The sequence below is a fragment of the Rhinopithecus bieti genome, unplaced genomic scaffold (genome assembly GCF_001698545.2).
Source record: "Rhinopithecus bieti isolate Rb0 unplaced genomic scaffold, ASM169854v2 scaffold_41913, whole genome shotgun sequence".
NCBI classification, from domain to species: Eukaryota; Metazoa; Chordata; class Mammalia; order Primates; family Cercopithecidae; genus Rhinopithecus; species Rhinopithecus bieti.
The window spans coordinates 4,952,376-4,977,789 of record NW_016818964.1 but is presented as its reverse complement, the minus strand read 5'-3'; the positions used below and the strand labels follow the sequence as shown (position 1 = coordinate 4,977,789).

Sequence of the window (25,414 nt, the reverse complement as noted above, 5' to 3'; positions counted from 1 at the left end):
TTATCGTTTTCCTTAATGTGATTCATTGACTTTCTTTGAATATTCCTTTAACAAAAGGGTTTTTTTGGTTGTTGCTCATTTTAGTAGTCCGCACAGTTCGCCTTCTCACACACCCACAAGACATGGACGTAATACAGTATGTGGGGGGAAAGGAAGGAACCATGACTTTTTAATGGAAATACAGCTCAGCAAGGTAAGATGGCATTTGAAAGGAAAAATCCACTTAAGTAGGACATTGCAGGGGTTCTTTTGTTATCCCCCACCATGTAGTCTTGAGCCTTAAGTCCCAACCCTTTGGATTGGAAAAGTGCAAGGATCTTGTATAAAACTCTTACCTCTTTTTCATTCTCAAATGTTCTAAGAAGACTGAGGTGTTTTTCTTTTATTTTTGTTTGCATGGGCTACCTGTAGAGCACTGGTTCTCAGAGTTGAGCAAGCTCAGAATCCCCTGGAGGGCTTATTAAAACACAGGTTTCTGGACTCCACCCCAGAGTTTCTGATTCAGGAAGTCTGAGGTAGGGTCAGACTGAGGAGATGCCGCCCTAGAGCATCTGTCTGGGAAAGCCTGTGTTTGGACAGTGCATCTGGCAGGTCCTTTGTGAATGACTAGAGACCAGTAAGGCCAGACCACTGATGGCATCACATGCATTTAATTCTACCAGCTTGTCTGAGATTGTACCAAGTGTCATATTTTAGGATAGTTAGCATAGCAATATTGTAGTGATGACAATTCCATGTAGTTAATCATATCTGTGCCTCCTTTTGGAACTTGAACCCTGCCTCTGCTGATTCATTCTAAAGCAATTTCATAGGTATGCAAGATAATAATTTTATGTCTTATTCCTACTGAGAATTTTCCTTGGAAATAAGGGATTTTACCAAGGTCAAATAAGAAATATTAGTCAAGCTTCTCTGTGTATGGTAGGGTCCACATAGTCCCCCTTATCCACAGGCATACATGGTAATAGTCTCAGTGGATGCCTGAAACTGCAGATAGTACTGAACTTAATGTATACTGTGTTTTTTCGTATTTATACATACCTAAGAAAGTTTAATTTCTAAGTTAGGCACAGTAAGAGATTAACAACAATAATGAATCATAAAATAGAACAGTTATAACAGTATACTACAATAAAAGTTATGTAAAAGGTGTTTCTCTTGGTCTCAAAATACTGTAATATTTTTGGACCTCAGTTGACCATGGGTAACAGACTGTGTAAAGCGAAACCTTGGACAAGCAGGGAGCACTGTAGATTAATAAATGAGTGAACAAGTGAAGGAATGTCATGTTGTTGATTTTTTTGAAGGTGGAATCATAAGCTGAGGTAGAATTCAAAGGAAAGATGAGTGATATTTAGCATTTTAAAGAGAAAATACAATTTAATAAAATGTAAAGAATTGTTCCACGTTCGTTCTCCTTATCTGTTAAGGTGAAGTTTCAGCATGAAGTCTACCCCCCATGCAAACCTGACTGTGATTCCAGCCTCTCAGAACACCCGGTCTCCCGGCAGGTGTTCATTGTTCAGGATCTTGAGATTCGAGATCGTTTGGCAACATCACAAATGAATAAATTTTTATACCTGTATTGTAGTAAAGAAATGCCTCGAAAAGCTCACTCCAACATGGTAAGAGTTAACCTCATTGTTTTGTTATGTTAGTTTTGGAAACGTGTTTTTATTATATCTAACTGCAGGAGAGTTAGAGTAGGGAAAATTACTAGATATCTTTTCTCATTTTAATGTGGAAAATCCCTTTTGAATTTGAATGTATTGCTTAAAGTTTTATGTTTAAAAAGTTATTTTGTATGTCACTTCTAGGGTCCATTAACTCTAATTGCTAATAAATTGATATCTGAGGAAAACTAGAAGTCCCTAGTGATCTATACAAAATATGTAGTATTGCTGAAGGTGTTCCAGATTTCTAACACTCTACATCTTGGTAAGGTAGAAATGATTCATTCAGGACTTTGGAGGTCCTTCATAGAATTTGATTTTGGAATATGGGCCCATGGTTAGCTTCAGGATTTCAGTAAACTCCTGTTACTAAGTACAACATTATCCATTTGCAATTTTTCCTCTAAAGAGAGTCTATATCTTTAAGCAGTTCCCCTTCCCCCACCGCCCCCGACAGTGTCTCACTCCAGTAACCCAGGCTGGAGTGCAGATCATGGCTCAATGCAGCCTCGACCTCCTGGGCTCAAACTTCCTCCCATTCAACCTCTTGAGTAGCTGGGACTACAGGCATGCACTACTATGCCTGGCTAATTTTTTGTTTTTTTGTGGAGATGGGGTTTTTGTATGTTTCACAGGCTGGTCTGGAACTCCTGAACTCATGTAATCCTCCCACCTTGGCCTCCCAAGGTGTTGAGATTACCGCCATGAGCCATCGTGCCCAGCCTTTAATCAGATTATTGATAGGGGCATGTGACCCAAAAATGTTTGATTCAGTCTTTTAAGAAAAGAGGGTGAACAATTCCTCTTTTCTCATACAGTATAGGAATAGGAATTTTCTTTTTTTTCTCATTTTAAAGAGAAGAAGGTCATCATATTATTGTAGAAAAATGCTATTCTCTTTCTTGCCTTGTAGTTGACAGTGAAAGCCTTACACGTGTGTCCAGAATCTGGCAGGTCCCCACAGGAGTGCTGCTTGAGAGTGTCGCTGATGCCGCTCCGCCTCAATATTGACCAGGTTTGTAGCATGAGCGTGATAACTGCTGTTACAGTTAGATATAGACTGCATGTTCAGAATAAGGGAATTGCGATGTTTATCATTATTGAACTTTTATGGCGGTTACATACTTAAAGCAAACTTCTGATAAAGAATAGGGCAAATTCATTAGATGTTTGGAATCTGAACTGTGGGTGAGTAAACATCATTAGATGTTATTCCCCAGTCTCCTACTCATGGTGTGATGTAGACCTTAATGCCTGCTTCTTGTTCTCTAATCCTTAAGTACTGTACTCCCAGTTCAGATATGCATATATTTTCAGAGCGTATTAGAGGATTCCCTGAAGAATTGAATGCTGCTCTGTCTTCATTGAAGCATCTGGAAGAGAATTCTTTCTGTGCTGGGCAAAATGAGAAATGAGTAAATTGGTATACATAAAGAAGTCAGAAACAACAGAGATTTAGACTTTCCCTAAAAAAAAATTGGGATTGGGCACAGTGAAATCCACTTTCCCATATTCTAGCAGGCATTCCAACAAATTCTGGACTTTGCTTTGACCCAGAGAGCTGTTTAAAACATAGCTGGTACCTCTTCCAGAAACTTTTTCCCAAGGTGTATGAAAATAGGATGCTTAGCCAAGGTATAGTAATATCATGGTGAGAAGCATGGGTTTGGAGTCAGACCTGGGTTCCAGTCTTAGTTCTGTAGCTTTTACTAAGTTGTATGGCTTTGGGTAAGTTACTTAACACCTCCAAGGCTTAGTTCCTTCATTGATAAAATGGGAGAAGTAGTAATACGTGTATCATAATGCTTTTAAAATGAAGTTTAAATAAGTCAGTGTGTGAAAAACATTAGCTGGGTGCCTGACACACTAGATTAGGGATCAGTAATGTTAACTGTTGTTATTTAATAATAACATAGCATATGATAACTGCAGAACATAAATGGAGTTTTTAACTAATCTGCTTTGAAATAACAAAACCCTCTTGACAGAAATTGTGTTGATATGAGCTCAGGTTTCGAAGTATTTGTGGAGTGGATGTTATTAATTTGCTTAAATACTACTGATTGAATAATGTTCATTAGTTGTTTAAATAAAACTTGAATAAAAGCATGTAACAAATATTTCAAGAATGAGCTTAAAATAGTATTTATAAACAAAAAGTAGGCACTATCTTAGAGAAAATGTACTGTGAAGTACACAGAAGCTTAGCATAGCTCTACATTAATACTTATAGCCTCTGAGCTAGATTAGACTTGCCAGTCAGTACTTTAGGTTTATGTTTTATCATTATGAAAAGAAGATATTTTGATATCCACACTTTAACTAAATTTATCCGTATATTGATTGGTCTAGTGGAAATACAATGAAATGTTTGTGGGAAAATTGATCTGTGGAAATCACCAGTGTGAACAAGACTTTGGGTTAAGATACATCTTTCTGGCATGACTTTACCAAACTTAGGATACCCAATTTTCTTTCTTTTTTTTTCCCCCCGACAGTGTCTCACTCTGTCACCCAGGCTGGAGTGGAGATCATGGCTCTCTGTAGCCTTGACCTCCTGGGCTCAAACGATCCTCCCGCCTCAGACTCCTGAATAGCTGGGATTACAGATGCATACCACCATGTCCAGCTAATTTTCTATTTTTATTTTTTTGTAGAGACATGGTCCCATTATGTTGCCCAGACTGGTCTTGAACTCCTGGGCTCAAGTAATCGTCTCACCTTGGCCTCCCAAAGTGCTGGAATTATAGGCATAAGCCACTGTGCCCACCCTGATTTTCCTTAATAGACTTTTTAATTTAATATTGAACATAATTTCTTATTTAGAACTATAAGGCATTATGATTTTAAAGTGGGGAGTTACTAATCTTAGAACCATCAGGGAAATAAATTTTATGACTATCCTGAGGAAGAATGAGAAATAATTCATTAAGACATAAAAGCTAGGAAAAAAGCCACACTACAAATATGTAAGTGTTAATGAGCTATATCACCTAACACAAAAATTCTTTTTAGTTTGCCTCTTTTAAGATTGCTATACCATATTTTGGGATAGTAAATGGTCATCTGAGTAGAAAACCAAATATTTTTGTTTATTTTTTCTTGTGAAAACAAATCAGTTGGTGAATGATAATGCTTTGAGTATTATTTTTCTAACCAAGTACATCCCCACTTACTCAATTGAATCATGTGAAGTATGAAAGCAACACATTATTCTTTCATGTTTTGGAAAAAGCTGCATTGCTATTGAAGTTAAGTGCAACGGCTTCCAAAGCTCAATGTTCCCATAGGGCAGGCAATAAGCATTGCAGACGGAATAAGTCCCATCTGGTGGATAAGTGGATGATGGAGGTCATACAACTAGGCAGTTTGAGATTCAAAATAGGAAGGGGGCCAGATTTCCTGACTCTGCTAGCCTGTTGTCCATTTTAGTTTTGTACTGCCGGGAACTCTGCAGAGAAAGTGTATCAATTCATTCAAAACCATTTGGTGAATACCTACCTTGTCCTAGGTTTTATGCTAGGATGCTGCGGATACAAAGATGAATAAGACATCTCTATCTTCAAGGATCTCTTTATAGAAGACTGACATAAAGAGATAGTTTTGATGTGCTGTGATTGAGTGCAAGTGATACAGATAGGCATGGGATGGTATGCCTGACCAGAAGACGGCTCTTAACCTAGACTGGGAGTTTGGAAGGGTGAGGGATGCTCAGGAAAGGCTTTCTGGAGGTGGTGACATTCAAGGTGAATCTTAAGGAGTGCAGTGGAGCTAGGCAGGTGAAGATTTTTGTAAAGGTACCAAAAGCTTTATTCTGATTGTGGACTGGGACTGGGAGACCATTCTGCTAAATAAGATAAGTAAGTGCTCAACCCAGGCTGTATAGGATGAATACAGAGCACCAGTTTGCACAATTGTGTTTTTCGTCATCATTGCTTCCTTGATTGTGACATTAAAAGGAATTCTTTTAACACTGTAAGTCATAGTGCAGTATTAATATCATGTATCATAGGATCTTCAAACTAGACATATTTTACAGTCAAAGTTTAGCATAAACAATTTTTTAAAGTTTTAAAAAATTGATTGCATTGCGGTATAATTTACATATACTAAAATGCACAGCTTTTAAGTGTTCAGTGGAGGTTTCACAGATTTACACACTTGAGAAGCTACTACCCCAATTGAGATATAAAACATTTTCCTTACCCTGAAGACTCCACTCATGTCCCTTCGTAGCTCATCTTCACCATCCCAAAGTGACTACTGACTGATCTTTTGGTCACCATAGATTAGTTGTCTCCTGTTCTGCAACTTCATGTAAATGGAATTGTACTTGACTTCCTGTACTTACCCTTAAGTCTTTGAGATCCATCCATGTTGTAGCATGTATCCACATTCATTTTTATTGCTGAGTAGGATTTCGCTGTGGATATACCACAGTTCATCTGTTTACCTGCTGGTTCACATTGAGGTTCCTCCATGGTATTGGGTCTCAGGAATAAAGCTGTTAGGAAATTTATGTAGAAGTCTTTTTATGGGCATACGTTTTCATTTATCTTGGTTGAATAAATACACATGTAAGAGTAGAATTTCTGGGTCATAAGATAGGTGTATGCTGAGCTGTCTTAAGAAGCTGCCAAACAGCTCTTCACAGTGGCTGCTGCATTGCACATTCCCACCAATAACCATGAGAGCTGCGGCTGCTTCATAGCCTTGCCAAACTTGGTATTGTTGTTTTTTAAATTTGAGCTGGTATGCTTTGTGTACACTGTGGTTTTAAATGGAATCTCCCTGATAACAGGTGATGCTGAGCATCTTTTTATGTGCGTATTAGCCATTTGTGTATTTTCTTTCATGTTTGTGAAGTGTCTGTGTCTTGCTAGTTTTAAAATTGGGTTGGTTGGGTCGGATGCGGGTTACTCATGCCTGTAATCCCACCACTTTGGGAGGCCAAGGCAAGAGGATTGCGTGAGCCTAGAAGTTCAAGATCAGCCTGGGCAACATAGTGAGATCTTGTTTCTACAAAAAATAGAAAAAAAATTAGCCAGGCATGGTGGTGCCTGCCTGTATTCCCAGCTTCTCAGGAGGCTGAGGTGGGAGGATCACTTGAACTCAGGAGGTGGAGGCTGCAGTGAGCCATGATCACACTATTGTACTCCAGTCTGGGTGACAGAGCGAGACCCCCATCTGTAAAATAAAATAAAATAAAATAAAATAAAATTGAGTTGTTGATCTTACTGATTTGTAAAGAGTTTAGCATATATACTAAAATCAAAAAATTTTGAGAACATTTTAAAAAGCTGGTGATTAGCATCTCTTTATCTGTTGTTTTGTGCATTTGTGGTGAAAAATGTGTAGAAACTGTTGTCTCTTTGGTTCCCCCCCTTTTTTTTCTTAAAGAGCAAATTGATACCTGAAAATTTGCTGTTTTTTGAAGATAATCATGGAGTCCCACCATTTATGGCATTAAAATATCACCATCTAGTGGCCAAATAATAGTATTTTGTGTGCTGTTAAACTGTAAACATGTAATATTTGGTGTAATAGGAATTATATATATTAAATGCATATAGTGGAAAAATATATAAAATACATGCATGAATATATATGTAAAGCATAACAATGGCATGCCTGCGTGCCTCAGCCTCCCAAAGTGTTGGGATTACAGGTGTGAACACCGCACCCAGCCAGTTTAGGATTTTTTTTAATGAAAGGAAAGAATAAGATCAGGCTCAGGCATGTATACAAATACGTCCTTGAAGATATATTTGTCAGTTTGAGTGAGATAGGCAAAACGAAGCTGCCAATAATGGGCAAATATGGCATGTACATACAATGTGAAGATGGAGCCATGCAGTTTTTGTTTGTAATTATGTAATTTCAGGAGAGACCATACTGAATGGATTATTTTGATTATTTTGAATATCATGTTCAATGATGAAATGGATTAAGGCAATATAATGTATGATAAAAGCAGAAGTAAGTCATTTGGAACTTTGAAGACACTTAAAAGTGTACACATGGTGAAACCCCGTCTCTACTGAAAATGCAAAAAATTAGCCGTGCGTGGTGGCGGGCGCCTGTAGTGGCAGCTACTCGGGAGGCTGAGGCAGGAGAATGGCATAAACCCGGGAGGCGGAGCTTGCAATGAGCTGAGATCGCGCCACTGCCCTCCAGCCTGGGCAACAGCCAGAATCCAGCCTGTGCAACAAAGCCAGACTCCGCCTCAAAAAAAAAAAAAAAAAAAAATGTCCAGCACATGATTGTTGATAATATTATCACCACAATGCAGAATGAGAGCTAGTGCCAAGAGTGAGAGTGCTCCATTTCTAAGAAAACTCAAATGTACTTTGATTTAGTCCTTTTTACCTTTGTAATCTTTAACTTCTGTCTCTCAATTTTCATACCTATAAATTAATATCCTCGTAGAGTTATGAGAATAAAAAGGGAAGTGTGTATCTGTGTGTGCGTGTATGTGGTCGGGGGAAGAAGAGGAATAATGACTGGCATAGAGAAAGGATTCAGTCAATTGTAGCTCTATTTGAACAATGAGTAAAATATATGAGTTTAAGATGCTTTGTTTCATAGTTTTAGAAATAGGTGATTTTTTTCTTCCTTAGTTAAAATTACATCTGTTAATTTTAGGATGCCTTGTTCTTCCTGAAGGATTTCTTCACAAGTCTTTCTACAGAAGTAGAGCTTCAAATGACTCCAGATCCAGAAGGTATTAAATAGGTAGAGTTTGAAAAGGCTGTACCAAGTACTCGGATTGATTTTCATTGTTATGAGGCTTTTTTGAGACTGTACTTACAATATTTATTCCCACTTATGTAAATGTGTTCTGTGTTTATTTTGTTGATTTTGCAAATGCTGTTTATATAAAAGTAATAATTTAAAAGGTGAAAGCAAATTTTCTCTGTAGCAAGAATCGTATTTTGATTAAATAAAATGTAGGAAAACAAATTAGATCAAGATTGATTTAAATGGTTGCTCAGAAGAAGCATATCTAATTTTTCAAACATGCACATTACATTTTCAGTTAAGAAGTCTCCTGGAGCTGATGTCACCTGCAGTTTGCCAAGGCATTTGAGTACCTCAAAGGAGCCAAATCTAGTTCTTTCTTTCCCTGGGCCAAAACAACCTTCCCAGAATGATAGTGCCAATTCAGTGGAAGTGGTGAATGGCACGGAAGAGAAGAACTTCTCTGCTGAAGAAGCATCTTTTAGGGATCAGCCTGTGTTTTTTAGGTAACTCATTTAGTTTTAATAACAAATGAAGTTATTTTAGACTTTTGAAGATTGTTCTGTGATGTGTGTGTGCTCGTAATTGTGAGGTTCCATCAGCTTTTCTTTGCACTGCCAAATCATCAGCTGGTGTATTTATCTGTATGTGGTCCCCATCTAATTGCATCCCCCTTATTTGCACATAGTAACCTGGTTCAAAATTCATCTCTCTTTCGATTCCCTGGCAGGAATTTCCTTTTCTTCTAGCTTCTTTCTTCTTTTTCTCCTCTGTCCCCTCTTTCCAGCAGTGTTATGGCGTGTTTGTACCAGACCAATAGGATATCATCCTTTTGCTTTTTTTCCTTTACGTATCTCAACCTGGCTATACCTGTCTGTCTTTTCCTTTGTGGGGATTTTCTACCTGTTTTCTCTGTCAGCCCTTCCCAGTCGTTGTGTGTCTTTCCTGACCCTTCCCTCCCCGCTCAGTGGGCACTATTGGGGGATCCAGGTCCCCAGTGCTGCTGCCGTCAGCTGTGACTGCTGCCCAGCGGCTGGGCCAGCTCGAACACAGCACACTGCAGTTTCCTCATCTCCAGACCTGTTCATTCTTCTCATCTTCTTTCTTTTCGAGCCCTTGATGGTAGGGATGGTGGCTTGGCCCTATGGGAAAGAGAAGGGATTGAAGATCAGTGCCCCCTTGTTATGAGGAACAGTTACATCTTCCCTGATTTTCTGTGCTGCTTTCTCACACATCCCAGGTTCCTGATTTCTTTCTCTCTAGGTTCTGAAGTTAGACTTCAGGTATGGGCCAAAGTCAGCAGTATTACTACTTGGAAGGGTTGTCACGTTTTAAATATTTTGCATAGTGATAAAAATAGGTAGAAAAAATGGAATATGATAATTGGAAAGATCTTGGAATAGATGATTTCTGGTGGTTCTAAATCTTTCCACCACCAAAGGAAGGACCTTTTAAAATTAGTTTCCTACATTGATCCTTTTATTTTTACAAAAACAGATATCTTAAGTGGTAATTTGCATTCTTATTTTATTAGTCACATTTATAAACTGCCAATTTGATTTTGTAAACATGGGCCTGAAAGCAAAGAATTTTGCCTTTTCTTTTTTTTTTTAGCCCAAAGGAAGTTGGGTTGCTCATATATTTACATTTAAAAAGTACACAAGCCCTATACTTACTTAAGTAAATGTTTATTTTTTCCATTAGACTATTTAAAATATTGAGAATAGCTTATAGATTTTCATTTGTACTCTCAAAGACTCCTAATCAGTGCCATAGTCTAAATTACACACCTTACAAATGAGTAAATGAATGCCCAGAGAGATGAGTTGACTTGGTTAAGACCACAGTTAGTGGCCAAGGAACAACTAGAACACAGATCTTCTTATCCCCAATCCAGAAAATCCAGTACAGTTTTTAGTGACGTCATGAGAGCCCCCTTCCTCCAAACATTTATTCATTTTACAAATATTTATTGAGCACTTTAACTGTATGCCAGGTTTTGATCTAGGCACAAATGAGCAAAGTAGAGAAAATATTTGAGTTTACAAATTGAGATTACAAATAATTAAAATAAATGGTTTGTCCTATTAATACATGCCATGGAGAAAAAAAAGAGTGAGAAAGGAGCGTATTGAGAGGGTACTGGCCAGACAGCCAAATGGAGCTGAGTATTCAGGGGATGGGCGTGACCTGAGGTCTGAGACTTCTTGTAGTGATGGGTGTAAATATAGCATCTCCATTTTGTTGTAGGCGAAGTGGACTTTGGTGAGATGGCTTAGGATGTAACCACCAACATTAATTCTGTGGGAAAACTGTGTTTCAAGTTCCAAACATTGTTTGCAGCCAACTTTTGGAAGCCAGATCATTTTGTTAGATGTGTATCATCAGTATACAACCAGCCCTCTATATCTACAAATTCCACATCTGAGAGTCAACCAAAATATTAATGAAAAATGACAATAAAAATAATACAAATTAAAAATACAAGAACGATTTGCACAGCATTTATGTTGTATTAGGTATTATAAGTAATCTAGAAATGATTTAGAGTATATGAGAGGATATGTGTGGCATATATGCAAATACTATCCCATTGTATATAAGGGACTTGAACATCAAGGGGTTTGATATCCATAAGGACCCTGGAAGCAGTCCCCTTCAGAAATCAAGGGATAGCTGTATAATTATAATTTCATTCTCACACTGTTCCCTGTATCTGCTTGTCAATATTCTGTTTACTTAGAAGCGTTAGTTTCAAGGATTCTCACAACATTTAACAATGTAGGTGGCATTTTAACAATTTCTGAAGACTGAGCAGCGGAGAGTTTAAGTGACTGGTCCACAGTTGCATCTCATAGATGAACCTGGGGTTCATGCCAGGATTGCTAGCACTTCTTCACCAGATAGTCAAAATAATTCCTTAGGCTTTCTCTTTTATTTCTTGGTAATGACTGTCTGGTTTAATCTTGAGGGTTGCTTTTATTAATTTGTTCTTTGAATGAATTGAGAATATATGTAAGAATAAATTTTTTTGTAAGTGTACATTATTTCATAAACTGAGAAAAGTTTTCTATTACATTTTATTTTGTATTCTTTTTTTATTTTATTTTCCCACAAAATAAACAGACATAACTAAGAAAAGCTTTTTGTGAGAAACGCAAATATAATAATATATGAACGATTAACATCTGTTTAATTGTTATATTAAGAAAAGATAGAGCTAAAAGACTTTCTCTTTNCCAGGATTGCTAGCACTTCTTCACCAGATAGTCAAAATAATTCCTTAGGCTTTCTCTTTTTATTTCTTGGTAATGACTGTCTGGTTTAATCTTGAGGGTTGCTTTTATTAATTTGTTCTTTGAATGAATTGAGAATATATGTAAGAATAAATTTTTTTGTAAGTGTACATTATTTCATAAACTGAGAAAAGTTTTCTATTACATTTTATTTTTGTATTCTTTTTTTATTTTTATTTTCCCACAAAATAAACAGACATAACTAAGAAAAGCTTTTTGTGAGAAACGCAAATATAATAATATATGAACGATTAACATCTGTTTAATTGTTATATTAAGAAAAGATAGAGCTAAAAGACTTTCTCTTTTATTTAGTTCTTAAGATATTTACATGATTAATTTTGTGGTTTTGTTTTTATTCTCCAATTGAACAAATTAATGTATATCTAATTTCACCTATTAGTAATTGTAAATGTAAATAACTCCCCTCCTTCCTTTATCTTCAGAGAATTTAGATTCACGTCAGAAGTTCCCATTCGACTTGATTATCATGGCAAACATGTATCAATGGATCAGGTTGGGAAACTCTATGAATATACTCTACAAAATTATCTTATGTTTCTTTAATGAACTCGTTTTTATATTTAACTTTGCTTTGTCATAGTTTATATATATGTTTGAAATGAAGTGCAAGGTTTTAAATTTAATTGTTTTAATGTAAATACTCAAGTCCCATGAGTAAAACTTGGTATAAATTGGGTCATATGTATTGTAAAATATATATTTTTGCTGTAAATATTTTAAGTGTTTTAGTATCAATAATGACTACTGCTTTGACTTTCAAAATAACAATGATTTTAGATGTTGAGTCTCTTAATTTGCAGGTTAATTTGGCCTTTTTTAATTTTGAAGGGTACGCTAGCTGGGATTTTGATTGGTCTGGCTCAGTTAAACTGCTCTGAACTAAAGCTCAAGAGGCTTTCCTATCGACATGGGTAAGTGAATTTACTATGTGAAGCTTTAAGTGAAGTTACCAAAGTTAGTTTCCAACAAATTTAAAAACTGAGTTTTCTTAGCAAGCATACACAATATTATAGTATTTTAGAGAGCTCATTTTTAGAGGACTCTTACAGATTTAGGCACTGATTTCTATTCTGAGGGATTAGAAGTAGTTTGAAAAGAGTAATATTTGAAAAAAACAGTTATAGTTTAGGATATTTTAAGTAATTTTCTAAGGTTGTAAATTAGCTTATTCAGTGAAAAGATTGGAAGTTCACAAGGTAGTAGTGGTTCTTAGTAGCAATTATTGGCAATTTAGAAACTTTGGGTTAATCCTATGCCAAAGCCTGAGATGTTCAAGAAATAAGAACAGTGGGAAGACACACTCTTACCTGAGTCTTGTAGAAATTATTAACATTAGAATTGGATTTTATATATATGTGTGTGTGTGTGTGTATGTATATGTATATTTAGAGAAATTCAGGTTGTGAGTTAAATGCATGATTTATATTTCTTTCTGTTTTGAAAATGTTTTGCTATTTTGAAGCATCTGTAATATTTGTCCTTATAATTTGTAGATTTTAAGTAAAAACCCTCAAACCTATGTCTGTAAATGTATTTCTCCTTTTGACATACTAATAATCATTTGCTCTAGTTTACTAGGTGTTGACAAATTATTCTCATATGCAATCACTGAGTGGCTTAATGACATTAAGAAGAACCAGCTGCCTGGAATCCTGGGCGGTGTTGGACCTATGCATTCACTAGTACAATTAGGTGAGTTTTCTTTTTTTTTAATCAAAAGATAAGTTATTTTTTCAGATCAGTAATTCTTACCCTTTGAGAATTTATGTGAGGACCATCAGTCTAGAAAACTCACATGTGTACTCGTACACACAAAACTTTACCTTCAGTTTTAGGAGTTAAAAACGCCAGGCTTAGAATGATTGAAAGGTCTGAACTCTGGCACTGATGTTGATTTTGTGTTCACTGTTCTAGTACAAGGCCTAAAGGACTTGGTCTGGCTCCCAATAGAGCAGTACCGGAAGGACGGCCGCATTGTCAGAGGGTTTCAGAGAGGCGCTGCTTCCTTTGGTACCTCGACAGCAATGGCTGCTCTAGAACTCACAAACAGAATGGTTCAAACCATACAGGTATCTTTCCTTAGACTGCCTTAGTCTATCCAAAAAGAGCCATTGTGAAATGGTTGGGTCTTTTTGTTTTTAAAACAATACTGCGAAAATATACAAAATGTTGTGAGTAGATACTTTATTTGTAATGATTTAATGTCATGCTTGTTTTATTGCTTAAATGTTTAGTGTTAAATAATTAGAATAAAGCAGTGGAATACAGTGTCAGATTTGTTTGCATGTTTCAGGTAAATTGTAAACATTAAGTTAGCAGAGGATTTATTTCACCATATTTGTATGAAAGGATCATAGCTAAGTTTGAAGAAGGTGTTGTAGATTAAACAGAAGTATTGAAGGTCCTTCTAGTAAGTATTAAGCTCCATAGACTGATGTGGAAATATTGAGTGTTCTCAGTGAACAGAGGAGGGGCTAAAAATTTACCTCAATCCAGGTGTTAGTTCTTAATTTATACTTTTATGTTCTTGCTATAAAAGTCATCAATTCTTGTGGTAAAGAATTCGGATACGCAGAAGTGTCTTCATTAGGGCTTATGAGTTCCTCTCCTCTTCCTCACTCCCTGTAGGAAGTGCTCTGCTGGTCCCTAACTCTTCAGACTTTCTTCTAATTCATTTCTTCCTTTTGACAAAATGATCCAGGCAGCTGCAGAGACTGCTTATGATATGGTGTCTCCTGGTACCCTTTCTATCGAGCCCAAGAAGACCAAAAGGTTTCCTCATCACCGGTTAGCCCACCAGCCAGTAGACCTGAGGGAAGGTGTGGCCAAGGCCTACAGTGTTGTGAAAGAGGTAATTGAATACTTGGGTGGACACATCAGAACCCATCTTTGTGCTTTCCCAACTTTCACGTAAAGAGCATTTAATGGCTTAAATTTATTCTGTAGAAATCCCTGGGAGCGGAATGGCAACTGCTGCTAATAACATGTGCCCATATCTGTGTGAGGTGATGGAAAAGGGCCAGTCTGGGACCAGTAGGCTTGCAGGAAGACTGGTGATTGTGTGGGTGGACGGATTCTCTCTCTTCACCTGCAGAAGCACTCAGGGAGTGATAGAAACAAATGCCATGTGTTCGCTGTCTAGGTTTAACACATTTATGCTCTGCCCTGCTTACTTCAGATGTGCTTAAGAACTAGAGCTTTTCAGATGAATCTCCCACCCTGATCCTATTGTCATGCCTTCACTATGCTGAACATGGAACATATGTTTTTATATAGTTTTATTATATAAGTATGTATTCATAAGCAAAACATACTAGTGTTTATATTTTAAAAGTTTCCATAAATGGTGTTACGTGTCTCATTCTGCAACTTATTTCTTTCAAGACAGATCCATATTAATCTTAATCCATGTAGGTCTAATTTCAACAGTTTTATGGTATTTCACTATATGAATATATCATAATTTATTTATTTTCCTATTGGGGGACATTCAGTTTCCATTTTTTCCCCTAAAACACCACTATGGGGAGTGCTCATTTAACTGTCTTTTTGTTCATGTGTACAATAAATTATTTAGGGTGCAACTGGGGAGTAACTGTTGGAATCTTGAGATTTATTAAGCATTGCTGAATTGCTCTCTGACACAGCTGTGCCAGCGAACTCTGTTTTTTTTTTTCTGGGTGTTGTCAGGGTCATTCCTTGGCATACTCTTTTGACATTCTTTTAATATGACATAAGGGAGTTTGAGGTCATTTGACTTATGATTTGTGTTTTAGGATTTCATGAAAGATATTTTTCTCAGTCATATTCTAACAACAGTCAGACGTGCCTAGGACGGTCTTTTACTTGAGAAAAGTAGCCTCTGTGGTCCCAAACGGCAGGAAGTCCACGAAGGTAGGGCCCCAAGAAATGTATTAGTGGATAAATAAAGGTAAGACCAATGGTCAGCTTGGAAAAAAAGATTTACTGGGGAGAATAAAGAGATAATTACCAGTCAGACTTGCTCCTATAGATGTCAGAATTGGGCCAGCTATCAATAGGTTAAAATTAGATCTGTGAAACAGACATTGGGGTTAGTAAGGGCAGTGGGCAGTAAGATGTAATAGCAGTTTGATATTTAGCAACTTGTGAAATGGTTGCCTAATTGAATCTATATTAATTTTAAAATAAATGTGTGCTTACTTTGTGCCAAATGTATGATAATCGCCATTAGAGATAGGCGATATTTCTAATTTACAGATGAGGAAATGGGTTCCACCAGACAGTGGCCTCCCCCAAGTACCACAGTGAGAAGGGAGTGGAGCCAGGATTGGAACTGGGTATTTGGGTTTAAAGTGTAGTTCTCTTTCTCTAAGCTGTCACTAGGAAGAATGAGGGAAGGGAGGGTGAGATTAGTAAGTGTGGATTGAGATGGTAGGATGTGCTTGTTTGGACTTACTCTGGATTCTCTATTAAAGTTTAAAAAAAAAAGTTCCTAAGTGGCGATTGGTATTTCTTTTCCATTTTAGATGTCAGTAAGTCAAAGATGAAGAGAAAATGCCATTTGTGTGTCATAGATAGGCTCATCTTTTAGATCAGACGTCGGCAGACTAGGCTGCAGGGCAGACCTGGCCATGCCTCTTTTGTATGGGCCTTTGAGCTAGTAATAATGGTGTTTATAATTTTAAAGGATTGTAAAACAAAACAAAAAATAAGTAACAGAGACCATGGTCCACAAATACCTTCTATGTGGACCTTACAGAAAAAATGTGTCAACTCCTACTTCCGTCGTTTTATTTGGTGGTAGTCAGGCACTTATGAGGGTGGTAGCAGGAATTATTTATTGAACACTTACTGTCTTCCAAACTGTCAAGCTCTTGAGATGAATTATTCTAACAATCACTATAGGAGGAAGGCAACATTTTAATTTCCTGTTTAAATGACTGGTCACACAGCTAACTAATAGGGCTGAGACTGGAATTTACTTCTGTTGTCTGCAAACATATTGGTGGTCAGCCTCGTACTGTACTCATCTACTCCTGTTTATCTCGGGTGGCATAGGGAGGAGAGCTGGTGGAGAGGGGAGGGAGATGGTGCAGTGAAATGTATAATTTGTAAACATTCTTTTTGTTGTGCTCATGGTTTCTCATTGGCTATTCTCTAGATAGGTTTTAAGGTAGTACTTATTATTTCTTTGAGTTTTTCTGGACTTTTTTTTTTTTTTTTTGAGATGGAGTCTCGCTCTATCACCCAGGCGGGAGTGCAGTGGCGTGATCTTGGCTCTCTGCAAGCTCCGCCTCCTGAGTTCACACCATTCTCCTGCCTCTGCCTCCCAAGTAGCTGGGACTGCAGGCACCCACCACCACGCCCAGCTAGTTTTGTGTATTTTTAGTAGAGACACGGTTTCAACGTGTGTTAGCCAGGATGGCCTCGATCTCCTGACCTCGTGATCACCTGCCTCAGCCTCCCAAATTGCTGGGATTATAGGCGTGAGCCACCGCACCTGGCCTTCTAGACATCTTTTTTTTTTTTTTGCTCTGTGGTATTACATGTTTTTGCCAGATGTACTGGGTAGGTACATTTTGTTAACTTGCCAAAATGATGGCTAGATTCTGGGTTAGGACAAGGTCCTTGATTTCCCTGGAGAATTCAAAATTCCTTTATGCTGTCCCCATCACTGAAGCTGTCACAATAATATAATAATAATAATGTAATAATAATAATAATGGAATGTTGCTTTGAGTTCCCTAGGGATTTCTGAGTTAGCTAAATGATAAAGATTCAGAAGGCACATGAAGTTTTACCACATTGGTTTGACCTACATGTTTGTATATTCAGCTTCAAAGCTTAGCAGTCATTATTAGCATAGAGACTGAGTTAACAAAAAGAAAGCTTAGCAATCATCATTATTTTATTGTTATATGTTGTGAGAAAGATGGAAAATGCTGTTGAAGTTTTGTTGAGAATTATTAAACATATTCCTGCTTTTTGTTCTCAGAATTTGCTAATCCAATAAAATGTTCTATTTAGCTTTTTATCGTAATTGAATTTTGCATTTTTTTTTCCTAATACATAGCCAGTAATTTAAAACAAATTAAGTAATTTCCCAGGGCTTAATAGAATTAGGTGTTTTTATGTTGAATCAAAGGGAACTATCACCATATTTCTTTGGTAAGTGTATTCAAGAAGCTTTGTTTGCCAAGTTTAACTGGAGTGATTAATAGTACCAGCAAAGCCCGTATTTCTGTCTTCCCAATGCGAAATTTTAGTTTACCTACATTTTCCACACACTAGTGTCACAATAAAATACTAAATCATAATTGCCTCTTTTCCTTATAGTTAGAAGTCTGTCATTAAAATAATCCTGGGTTATCAAAAGCATGGCAGTTTTTTTTTTTTTTTTGTCTGATTACAAACATAATGTTGATTACCTGCTTTAAAAGTGTGTACTGCAGGATAGCTTGGAGAGTTTTCCGACCAGAGTTTGTTCACTGCCCTCCTCTCTCTTCCCTCCCACCTCTATGCAGGGAATCACAGACACGGCTCAGACCATTTATGAAACTGCGGCTCGAGAACACGAGAGCAGAGGGGTGACTGGTGCCGTAGGCGAGGTTCTGCGCCAGATCCCTCCGGCAGTGGTGAAACCTCTGATTGTTGCCACAGAAGCAACGTCAAACGTGCTGGGTGGCATGAGAAACCAAATTAGGCCAGATGTCCGGCAAGACGAGTCACAGAAATGGCGCCACGGGGATGACTGATGGCTCGGAACTGATAGCGTGAAGATAAGGAGAGTGGAACCAGGAGCTCAGCGTCCCGAAGGCAGCTTCAGAAGAAGCTTGTTTAATTTTATTATGCTCATCTCAGGAACAAAAGCATTTTTTAGTTAAATAATTTAATGTCAAAACAACATGCAACCAAAAACTTCTGACATTTAGGGCTAGTTGATACTTGCCTATAGAAATGTTTGGTGGCTGGTGTCAAAGTTCCTTAAAGCATTTGCTGCCAAGTTAGTGGAAGGCTCACTTTTGTTAAATGACTGTAATTCTCCTTGTTACCGACGAGAGATCATTGGAAGCCACCTTCTAAGACACTCTTTGTGTAGCTCTGTGGAGTGAGTTTTCTTAAGGTTTCAAAAGAATCACAGCTTCAAAACTTTAATTGAAAATGAGAGACAGAAGCCACAGGGGAAGCAAAGCAAATAGGATTTTTAATATAAATATCAGTGTGGAAAATAACCTATTCTGTTGAATTTAGTGTTCATGCACTTGAGAACAACATTATTTCCATTTACTCCAAAAATCCTTCTGTGGGGGTTTGAGAAGGTGGATGTTGCAGACGTGTTCTGTTGTGTTGCACTTTATCGTGTGTGTGTGTGTGTGTGTGTGTTTCGATTAATTCAAGTTGTGTGCTGTATTTCTTGTATAATTTACGAAGTTACACAAAATACAAAGAGCAGTAAACTTGTCTGAAAGTTTTTGGCAAAGGAAAGTAACTTAAATGTAATAGCTTCCTTTAAGAGTACGGGAAAATATGCATTCTATAATGAAGTGGGGCCCATGTAATTGTTTATATTTTCAGTTTTAAGCAGCTGTAGTGCAAGCTTGTTAGGAATGTGTGGAAGAGGAGATTGGAAGTGATTTTTCCTCTTTTGAAAGTAAACAAAAATTCTTCAAATATGCCCCGGTTAACTATTTCAGCATACCATCTTTACTTGGTTAACAGCGTACATTTTGATAACCTGTCAGGAGTGAATAAAGCATTTTTATTTAAAGGCAATATTGTTTTATGCTTCCATGAATATTTTGCTTTTCTTAGAGCATATTCATAGGTGCAGTACCATGATTTACCACAAGATAATTGGGAACAGTTTCTCAAAATTGATTTTGCTTAGTGTCAGGTAAATCATTACCTAGGAGTAAGAGGGAAATTGTTCTCAATTCCTGACTTTAGATTGATCCAGCAGAAAGAAAAGGTGGAACTTTGTGCATATCCACTGTTTAAAGTTGCATGACGTGACTTCCTGTTTTCTAAAGTTGGGGGAATATCATTGAATTTCTATTTCAGAACTGCATGTCAATTTGGGACTTGGAAAATGAAGTTAAGTCGATTTCATTCTCTAAATTTTCTAAGCAGGAAAGCAATGTAAACCAAAAATCAAAATGTTTAGAATTTGTAAAAATGGGGTTATATAGCTTTTAATTTTAGTTTCATTTTACTGCCAAAAAAACTTAAAAGACAACAGTGTAATCACCTGTTTAAGCATTGTGGGACCATCTGCTATTCAGTTCTGGGTAGAGCCTGGTCCTGGCGACACACTAACAGGAAGGCGTGCTGTGTTACCGGGAAGGCGCCTCTGGCTGTGGGGTGCGTTCTGACGCCAGCATTCTCCATTTGCCCTTAATAAGGAAGCTTGCTATGTATGTTAACCCAGTTATGATTAGTCAAACTGGAAAACACTTGATCAAACTTAAAATTGTAAAATCTCTCTAACTTTTAAATATACTTTCCGTATTTATACTTAAGTTCAGTTAACTAAAGTATAGAGACAAATAATTATTCTCTTCTTTGCACCCTGAGTTGCAAACAAATTAAGTTTACAAATCTCATTTAAACATATATCTTCATAATGTAACCTCTATGGTTCTTTCTTTGTTCTGCCCTCCTGCGCTTGCTGTTGATATAATCATTTTGGGAACAGAAACATTGTGTCTCAAAAAGATTCATTGTCAGTTCAGCCAAGATGTTATTTACCTGAGATTCTGGAAAGATGTTTATCTATATCTGAACACTTCTACATTATTAAATGTCCTTAAGTTTTTTCTTTTTTACAAGTGTCTTTTGAAACTTTTGTGTTATGATGACACAGCAGAAAGAGTGTGGCTAAAATCCGTGGTTTGCCACATCTGCAGCTTACCAAACGATGACTTGTCCAGTACGCCTGATCCCTGTAAGCCTCAGCATCCCTCCTGGTAAACAGAGGGTTTTTTACGACAAAGCCCAAGGTGGGGTTTTGGATGATTAGTCCATGTGTGCGTGTGAGAATGATTGCATGTGGCGTCATGCTTTGTACAGAACCTCAGACCACTGGGCCTTGTGCAGTGAGAGTCCTCTCTCGGGTGACATCACACACGGAGCAGCCAGGGGCCACCTTAGATCTCAGATCTCAGAGCAATACTTTTCTGAACTGCCACTGTGCCTGCGTGGTTGGGTTTGGTGTCATGCTTCTCTGATGAGAGTAGATCGCGCGTGTCCACCAGTGATACATTGAGTCCTTACAGTTGCCCCCCCGCCATGGAGTTCCATAAGCAGCTCCATCGAGATCTGTCAGCAAGTTGCAGGACCCTACAATGTTCTGACACGTTAAGACCACCTTACATCATGAGTAGAGAGGCAGCTGAGGCCACAGCCATGTCTTCCTCTTGAATGGAGCTAACTTGGAACCCCCCATTTTTCCTTCCTGTCTGCCCGCCACTGAACATTGCCCTTTGGATAACTCTGTTTCTTCTAGATGTCATAGCAATAGACTTTCACTTTCATGAAATTTGGGTACAATTTGGATTCTCAAGTACATATATTTATCAATATTTTTATAAGGCAAAGTTCACTTAAAAAATCTTTCCAAGTAGCAGTGTGCCTAAGATGGCAACATACTAAAAACCAGTGTTTCCTGCTCCTGTTGTATGTCACTTTTCAAGCTGATTGAAACATTTCTGGCTTGTAGGGCATTACTTTTTAACCATCTCCTTTATAAACAATGTTCTGTAGGTTTAGTGTATAGTGTCTTTGTTCAGTTCCAAAAAATGTCCAGACAACTGTGTCTGTCCCTGCAGAGGCTGCTCGTCCAAAGGCAGCGTGTGCTGCTTCCACCGGGTCGCAGACAGCAGGGGAGCTGAATTCTAAAGCAGCGACTTAAAATGAGGAATCCACAATTACACTAAAAGGTTTCAGGATTGACTAATCATTGTCTTAAGATTAACTCAGATTTTTGATGTGTAAACAGCTGTGTGACTTGGCGTCTGAGAGATTGCTTTGCTTTGCTTCAGAGTTCTTGCACCCACATCCTCAGAACCATGGGGCATGGTGGGCTCTGATGAGCGCTTCCCTTCTGTTTTCCTTCACTACTTTTGACCTACTTAAGACTTCAGAGAGAATGTCCTTCAAGTTCTTTTCTCCATCAGGTTCTTTAAGTTCTTTGAAAGGAAGGGACTGTGCAAACACAAAGTGATACTCTTTTGTATCTGCAAATGCATCAGCTGGACATACAACTTGATATCAAATAGAATAAAATCAAATATAAATTTTGAGTCTTAGGTTAAAAGGAAAGTTATTTGTATAGTTTATAGATAATGAAGGAAAAGATTTCTTCTTTTCATTGCAGGAAATCTTGTTTACTGGAAGATAGAGTCACTGTTTTCATATAAGACAAATAGTGCTGTAATGCCAACTTATTTTTATCTCAACATTTTCAGGATCATGGTAGGCACACTGCCTCCTTGAATAGACATTATATGCACAGCTGCAAGTCAGCCAATTTTTTTTATTCAGAAGTATTTTCCCTCCATTATAGTGCCTGCATATCTGAGGTACAAAAAGCATTCAACACACTACCATAACAGGCTTCTTTGGGGATGAGAAATTTGAGTCTCAACAACTTAGAATTTGTAATGTCAGCGTTTTTGGTAAACGTAGGTGTTGGAGGTATATTTTGCTTTCCTACAATTGTTGGGCCCTTGATTCCAAGCATGTTGCTTCATAGGAAGCACCAGAGTGCCATCTGCTGTATTTCAAGAGATTGTAAATGTCATCTCAGCTGGCTCAGTTATATCTCTAATGTTCCGGGTAGCAGCCCTTCCCTCTACAAAAATGTTTACTTTGCTGTTTCACTTGTATTTTGTGTATACGAAATGGCAGCTTCCGATTTCTAGTTGGATTTGTCTTGCATTGTTTGTATAACTTGCTGGTCACCCAGGGCTATTTGCTTTTTCATTGAGAAATTTGGTAAGGGTGTCTAGTTCAGCTTTTATGTTGATCCATCCTGACTTATTGTAGACATTGAATTTATCTCACCACAAGTAAAAGAACATATGTGTATTGACTGTCTTTGCTAACTTTCCTAATTTTTCCTAATTATGGCAATTACGGATGTGAATAAGAATACTGATGCTGTACAAATATTTTTGTGGAAATGTACCATGTTAATGTGACTATTTAAATAATATGAAAATAAGAATACTCTTGAAGAAAAAATTAAAATATTTACTCTTTGGATTTTGCTTTAAACACTCTTGTCTTTCACCAAGAAGTGTTCCCAGAACTTGTGTAAAACACGTTTTGGGGTGGGGATGTACAAATGCGTCAGACCTTGTGTTTGGGAAATGATTCTCCAATGCCCCCGATGTTTCTGATAGCAGATCTCAGGTCTGTCTGCTACTGATTGCTGAGCTGTATGGAGTTTTAACAGTTCTTCCCTCCCCGCTTTGGATTTTGGTCCCTCTGTTAGTTATCCTATCCCTGCAATATGGACTTGGTGGCAAACACATCTCCTAGTTTGATCTCACAAAACTGATAACTATTTGGAGGAGTATTTTTACTTGTGAAGGAAATATTTAAAAGACATATTTATTTTTATTTTATTTATTTTTTCATATGGAGTTTTGCTCTTGTTGCCCAGGCTGGAGTACAATGGAGCAATCTCAGCTCACTGCAGCCTCCGCCTCCTGGGTTCAAGTGATTCTCTTGCCTCAGCCTCCTGAGTAGTTGGGATTACAGGCACCTGCTACCAAGCCCAGCTAATTTTTTGTATTTTTAATAGAGACGAGGTTTCACCATGTTGGCCAGGCTGACCTCAGCCTGGTCTCGAACTCTTGACCTCAGCCTCCCAAAGTGCTGGAATTACAGGCATGAGCCACTGTGCCCAGCCAGACATACTTATTTTTAAAGGCAATTTACTTTAAAAGATTTTGTTGTGACAGATGTCACTAACATCCACTTTGAACAATTAGGGAAAAATGACAAGTCACACTTCACACATGGCTCTTGTTGAAGAGAGGGATGGGGACAATTGTGAGGTGCTCACTGTGTGCCAAGTATCTGAGCCCCCGCTCAGAGGCAGTTTAACTAGAGTGCCTGTTTTCCAGATGAGACAGGTTCAGAGAAGTCAAGAAACTTGCTCACCATCACATGGTTTGACTCCCAGACCTCATGCTCTTCCCAGGACTTCTTTTAAGAAAAGCTTGGAGCAGTTACCTAACTTAGCAAAATCTCCTCACTAATTGTGAAACCACAGAATTTTGCGAGAAGATTGAGATTAAAGGCTCTTAGAATATTTGAGCAAGAAAATGATGTGCTTGATCTCTTCCCAGCATCTCCAGCCCTTCTCCCCTCTTCTGGCTGTGCTTAGCCACCCTAGCGGTTCAGTTCTGCATGCCCGTGAATAGGGGTTAGCGCCCCCTGGAAGATTTCTTTCTGTAAATGCTGCACCGCAGGACACAGTCAACACTGATTAAAGCAAAATCTCAGAATGGGGCTAAAGTGGGGTTTCTCCACCTCAGCACTTGACATTTGGGACCAGCCTGGGCATTGTAGGATGAAGGGGATGTTGCCACCCTCCCACCCCCCGGTGACCTCTGGCCACTGGACACCAGTAACAAACTCCCCTCCCCCAGTTGTGACAACCAAAGATGTCTCCAGACGTGGCCAAGTATGCCAAATATGACGAAAATCCCGTTAGAAATCACTGCGCTAAGAGCTCTCCTGGGGAAAACCATGCACAGCCTGGGGCAAGAACAAGCACTATGGCTGCCCCCACTTGGGTGCTTCCGTCTGGATCTCTGCCTGCTCCTACCGTCTCAGCCCAGAGGCTCCACTTCCAGGCAGCCTGGCCACCCTCCCTTCCTCTCTCTTTCCCACTATAGCATACTGTCCTTTTCTTTGTTAAACTTTGCAGCACTCCTCGCATACTGTAGATCCATGTCTGTTTCCCTGTTTGACTTCCTTCAGGAGGGCAAGGGACTTAGGGATCTGGGGCCTAGCACAGTGCCTTGCCCAGAGTCAGGATCAGCGAATGGTGAATGAATGAATGAGTGAGTGAACCTGAGCTGTCATCTAGTCCTGTTTGCAGGTGAGGAAACTGAAGCCTGAAGAGGGGAAATTCTTTGCCCAAGATCACATGATTACTATTTATGGATGTCCTTTATTCAACGTAAGCTCACGTTTTCTTGGTTTTAGCAATACTTGTAATAATTTTAAAAATATAAATATATATAAAATAAAAGTTCAACATCGATTGAATATTTCCTATGTGGAGACTCCTCTGCTAGGCACTCGACAACACTCTTGGCCACTGTGTCATGGTTCCCAAACTTGTCTGCACATTAGTCCCCTGGGGACCTTTAAAAATACACCCCAGGGATTGGGATTTAGCTGGTCTTTGGTGTGGGCTGCGCTTTGGCATTTTTGAGAGATCCCCTGGTTCTTCTCATGTGCAGACAAGTTCTGAGACCCGGTGCATTACACTGCCCTGCCCCATTCACCAGGGCAGGGGGACATTCACATTCAGTATCAGCCAGGGTATGTAACATTCACATTCAGTATCAGCCAGGGTCTCAGCAAGAGATGTGACTGCTCCCTGTGACAGGCAGATGCTAGGAAGGAAATATTCAGCACATGGTGGGCAGCACAGGGTAAGGGAAGCCCACAGGC

The 25,414-nt window shown here is 38.3% G+C and overlaps 1 protein-coding gene across 1 annotated transcript in view; it reads left to right on the top strand.

Moving 5' to 3' along the window:
* Positions 1 to 22,981, top strand: part of ATG2B (autophagy related 2B) — an 83,015-nt gene extending 60,034 nt beyond the window's left edge. Inside the window, 11 exon segments of the mRNA XM_017857928.1 lie at positions 85 to 193; positions 1,431 to 1,625; positions 2,587 to 2,688; positions 8,319 to 8,397; positions 8,713 to 8,920; positions 12,157 to 12,226; positions 12,563 to 12,645; positions 13,305 to 13,426; positions 13,649 to 13,803; positions 14,436 to 14,585; positions 18,241 to 22,981. Of these exon segments, the coding sequence (XP_017713417.1) occupies positions 85 to 193; positions 1,431 to 1,625; positions 2,587 to 2,688; positions 8,319 to 8,397; positions 8,713 to 8,920; positions 12,157 to 12,226; positions 12,563 to 12,645; positions 13,305 to 13,426; positions 13,649 to 13,803; positions 14,436 to 14,585; positions 18,241 to 18,471 (1,504 nt within the window). The 3' untranslated portion in view covers positions 18,472 to 22,981.
* The last annotated feature ends 2,433 nt before the right edge of the window (positions 22,982 to 25,414 follow it).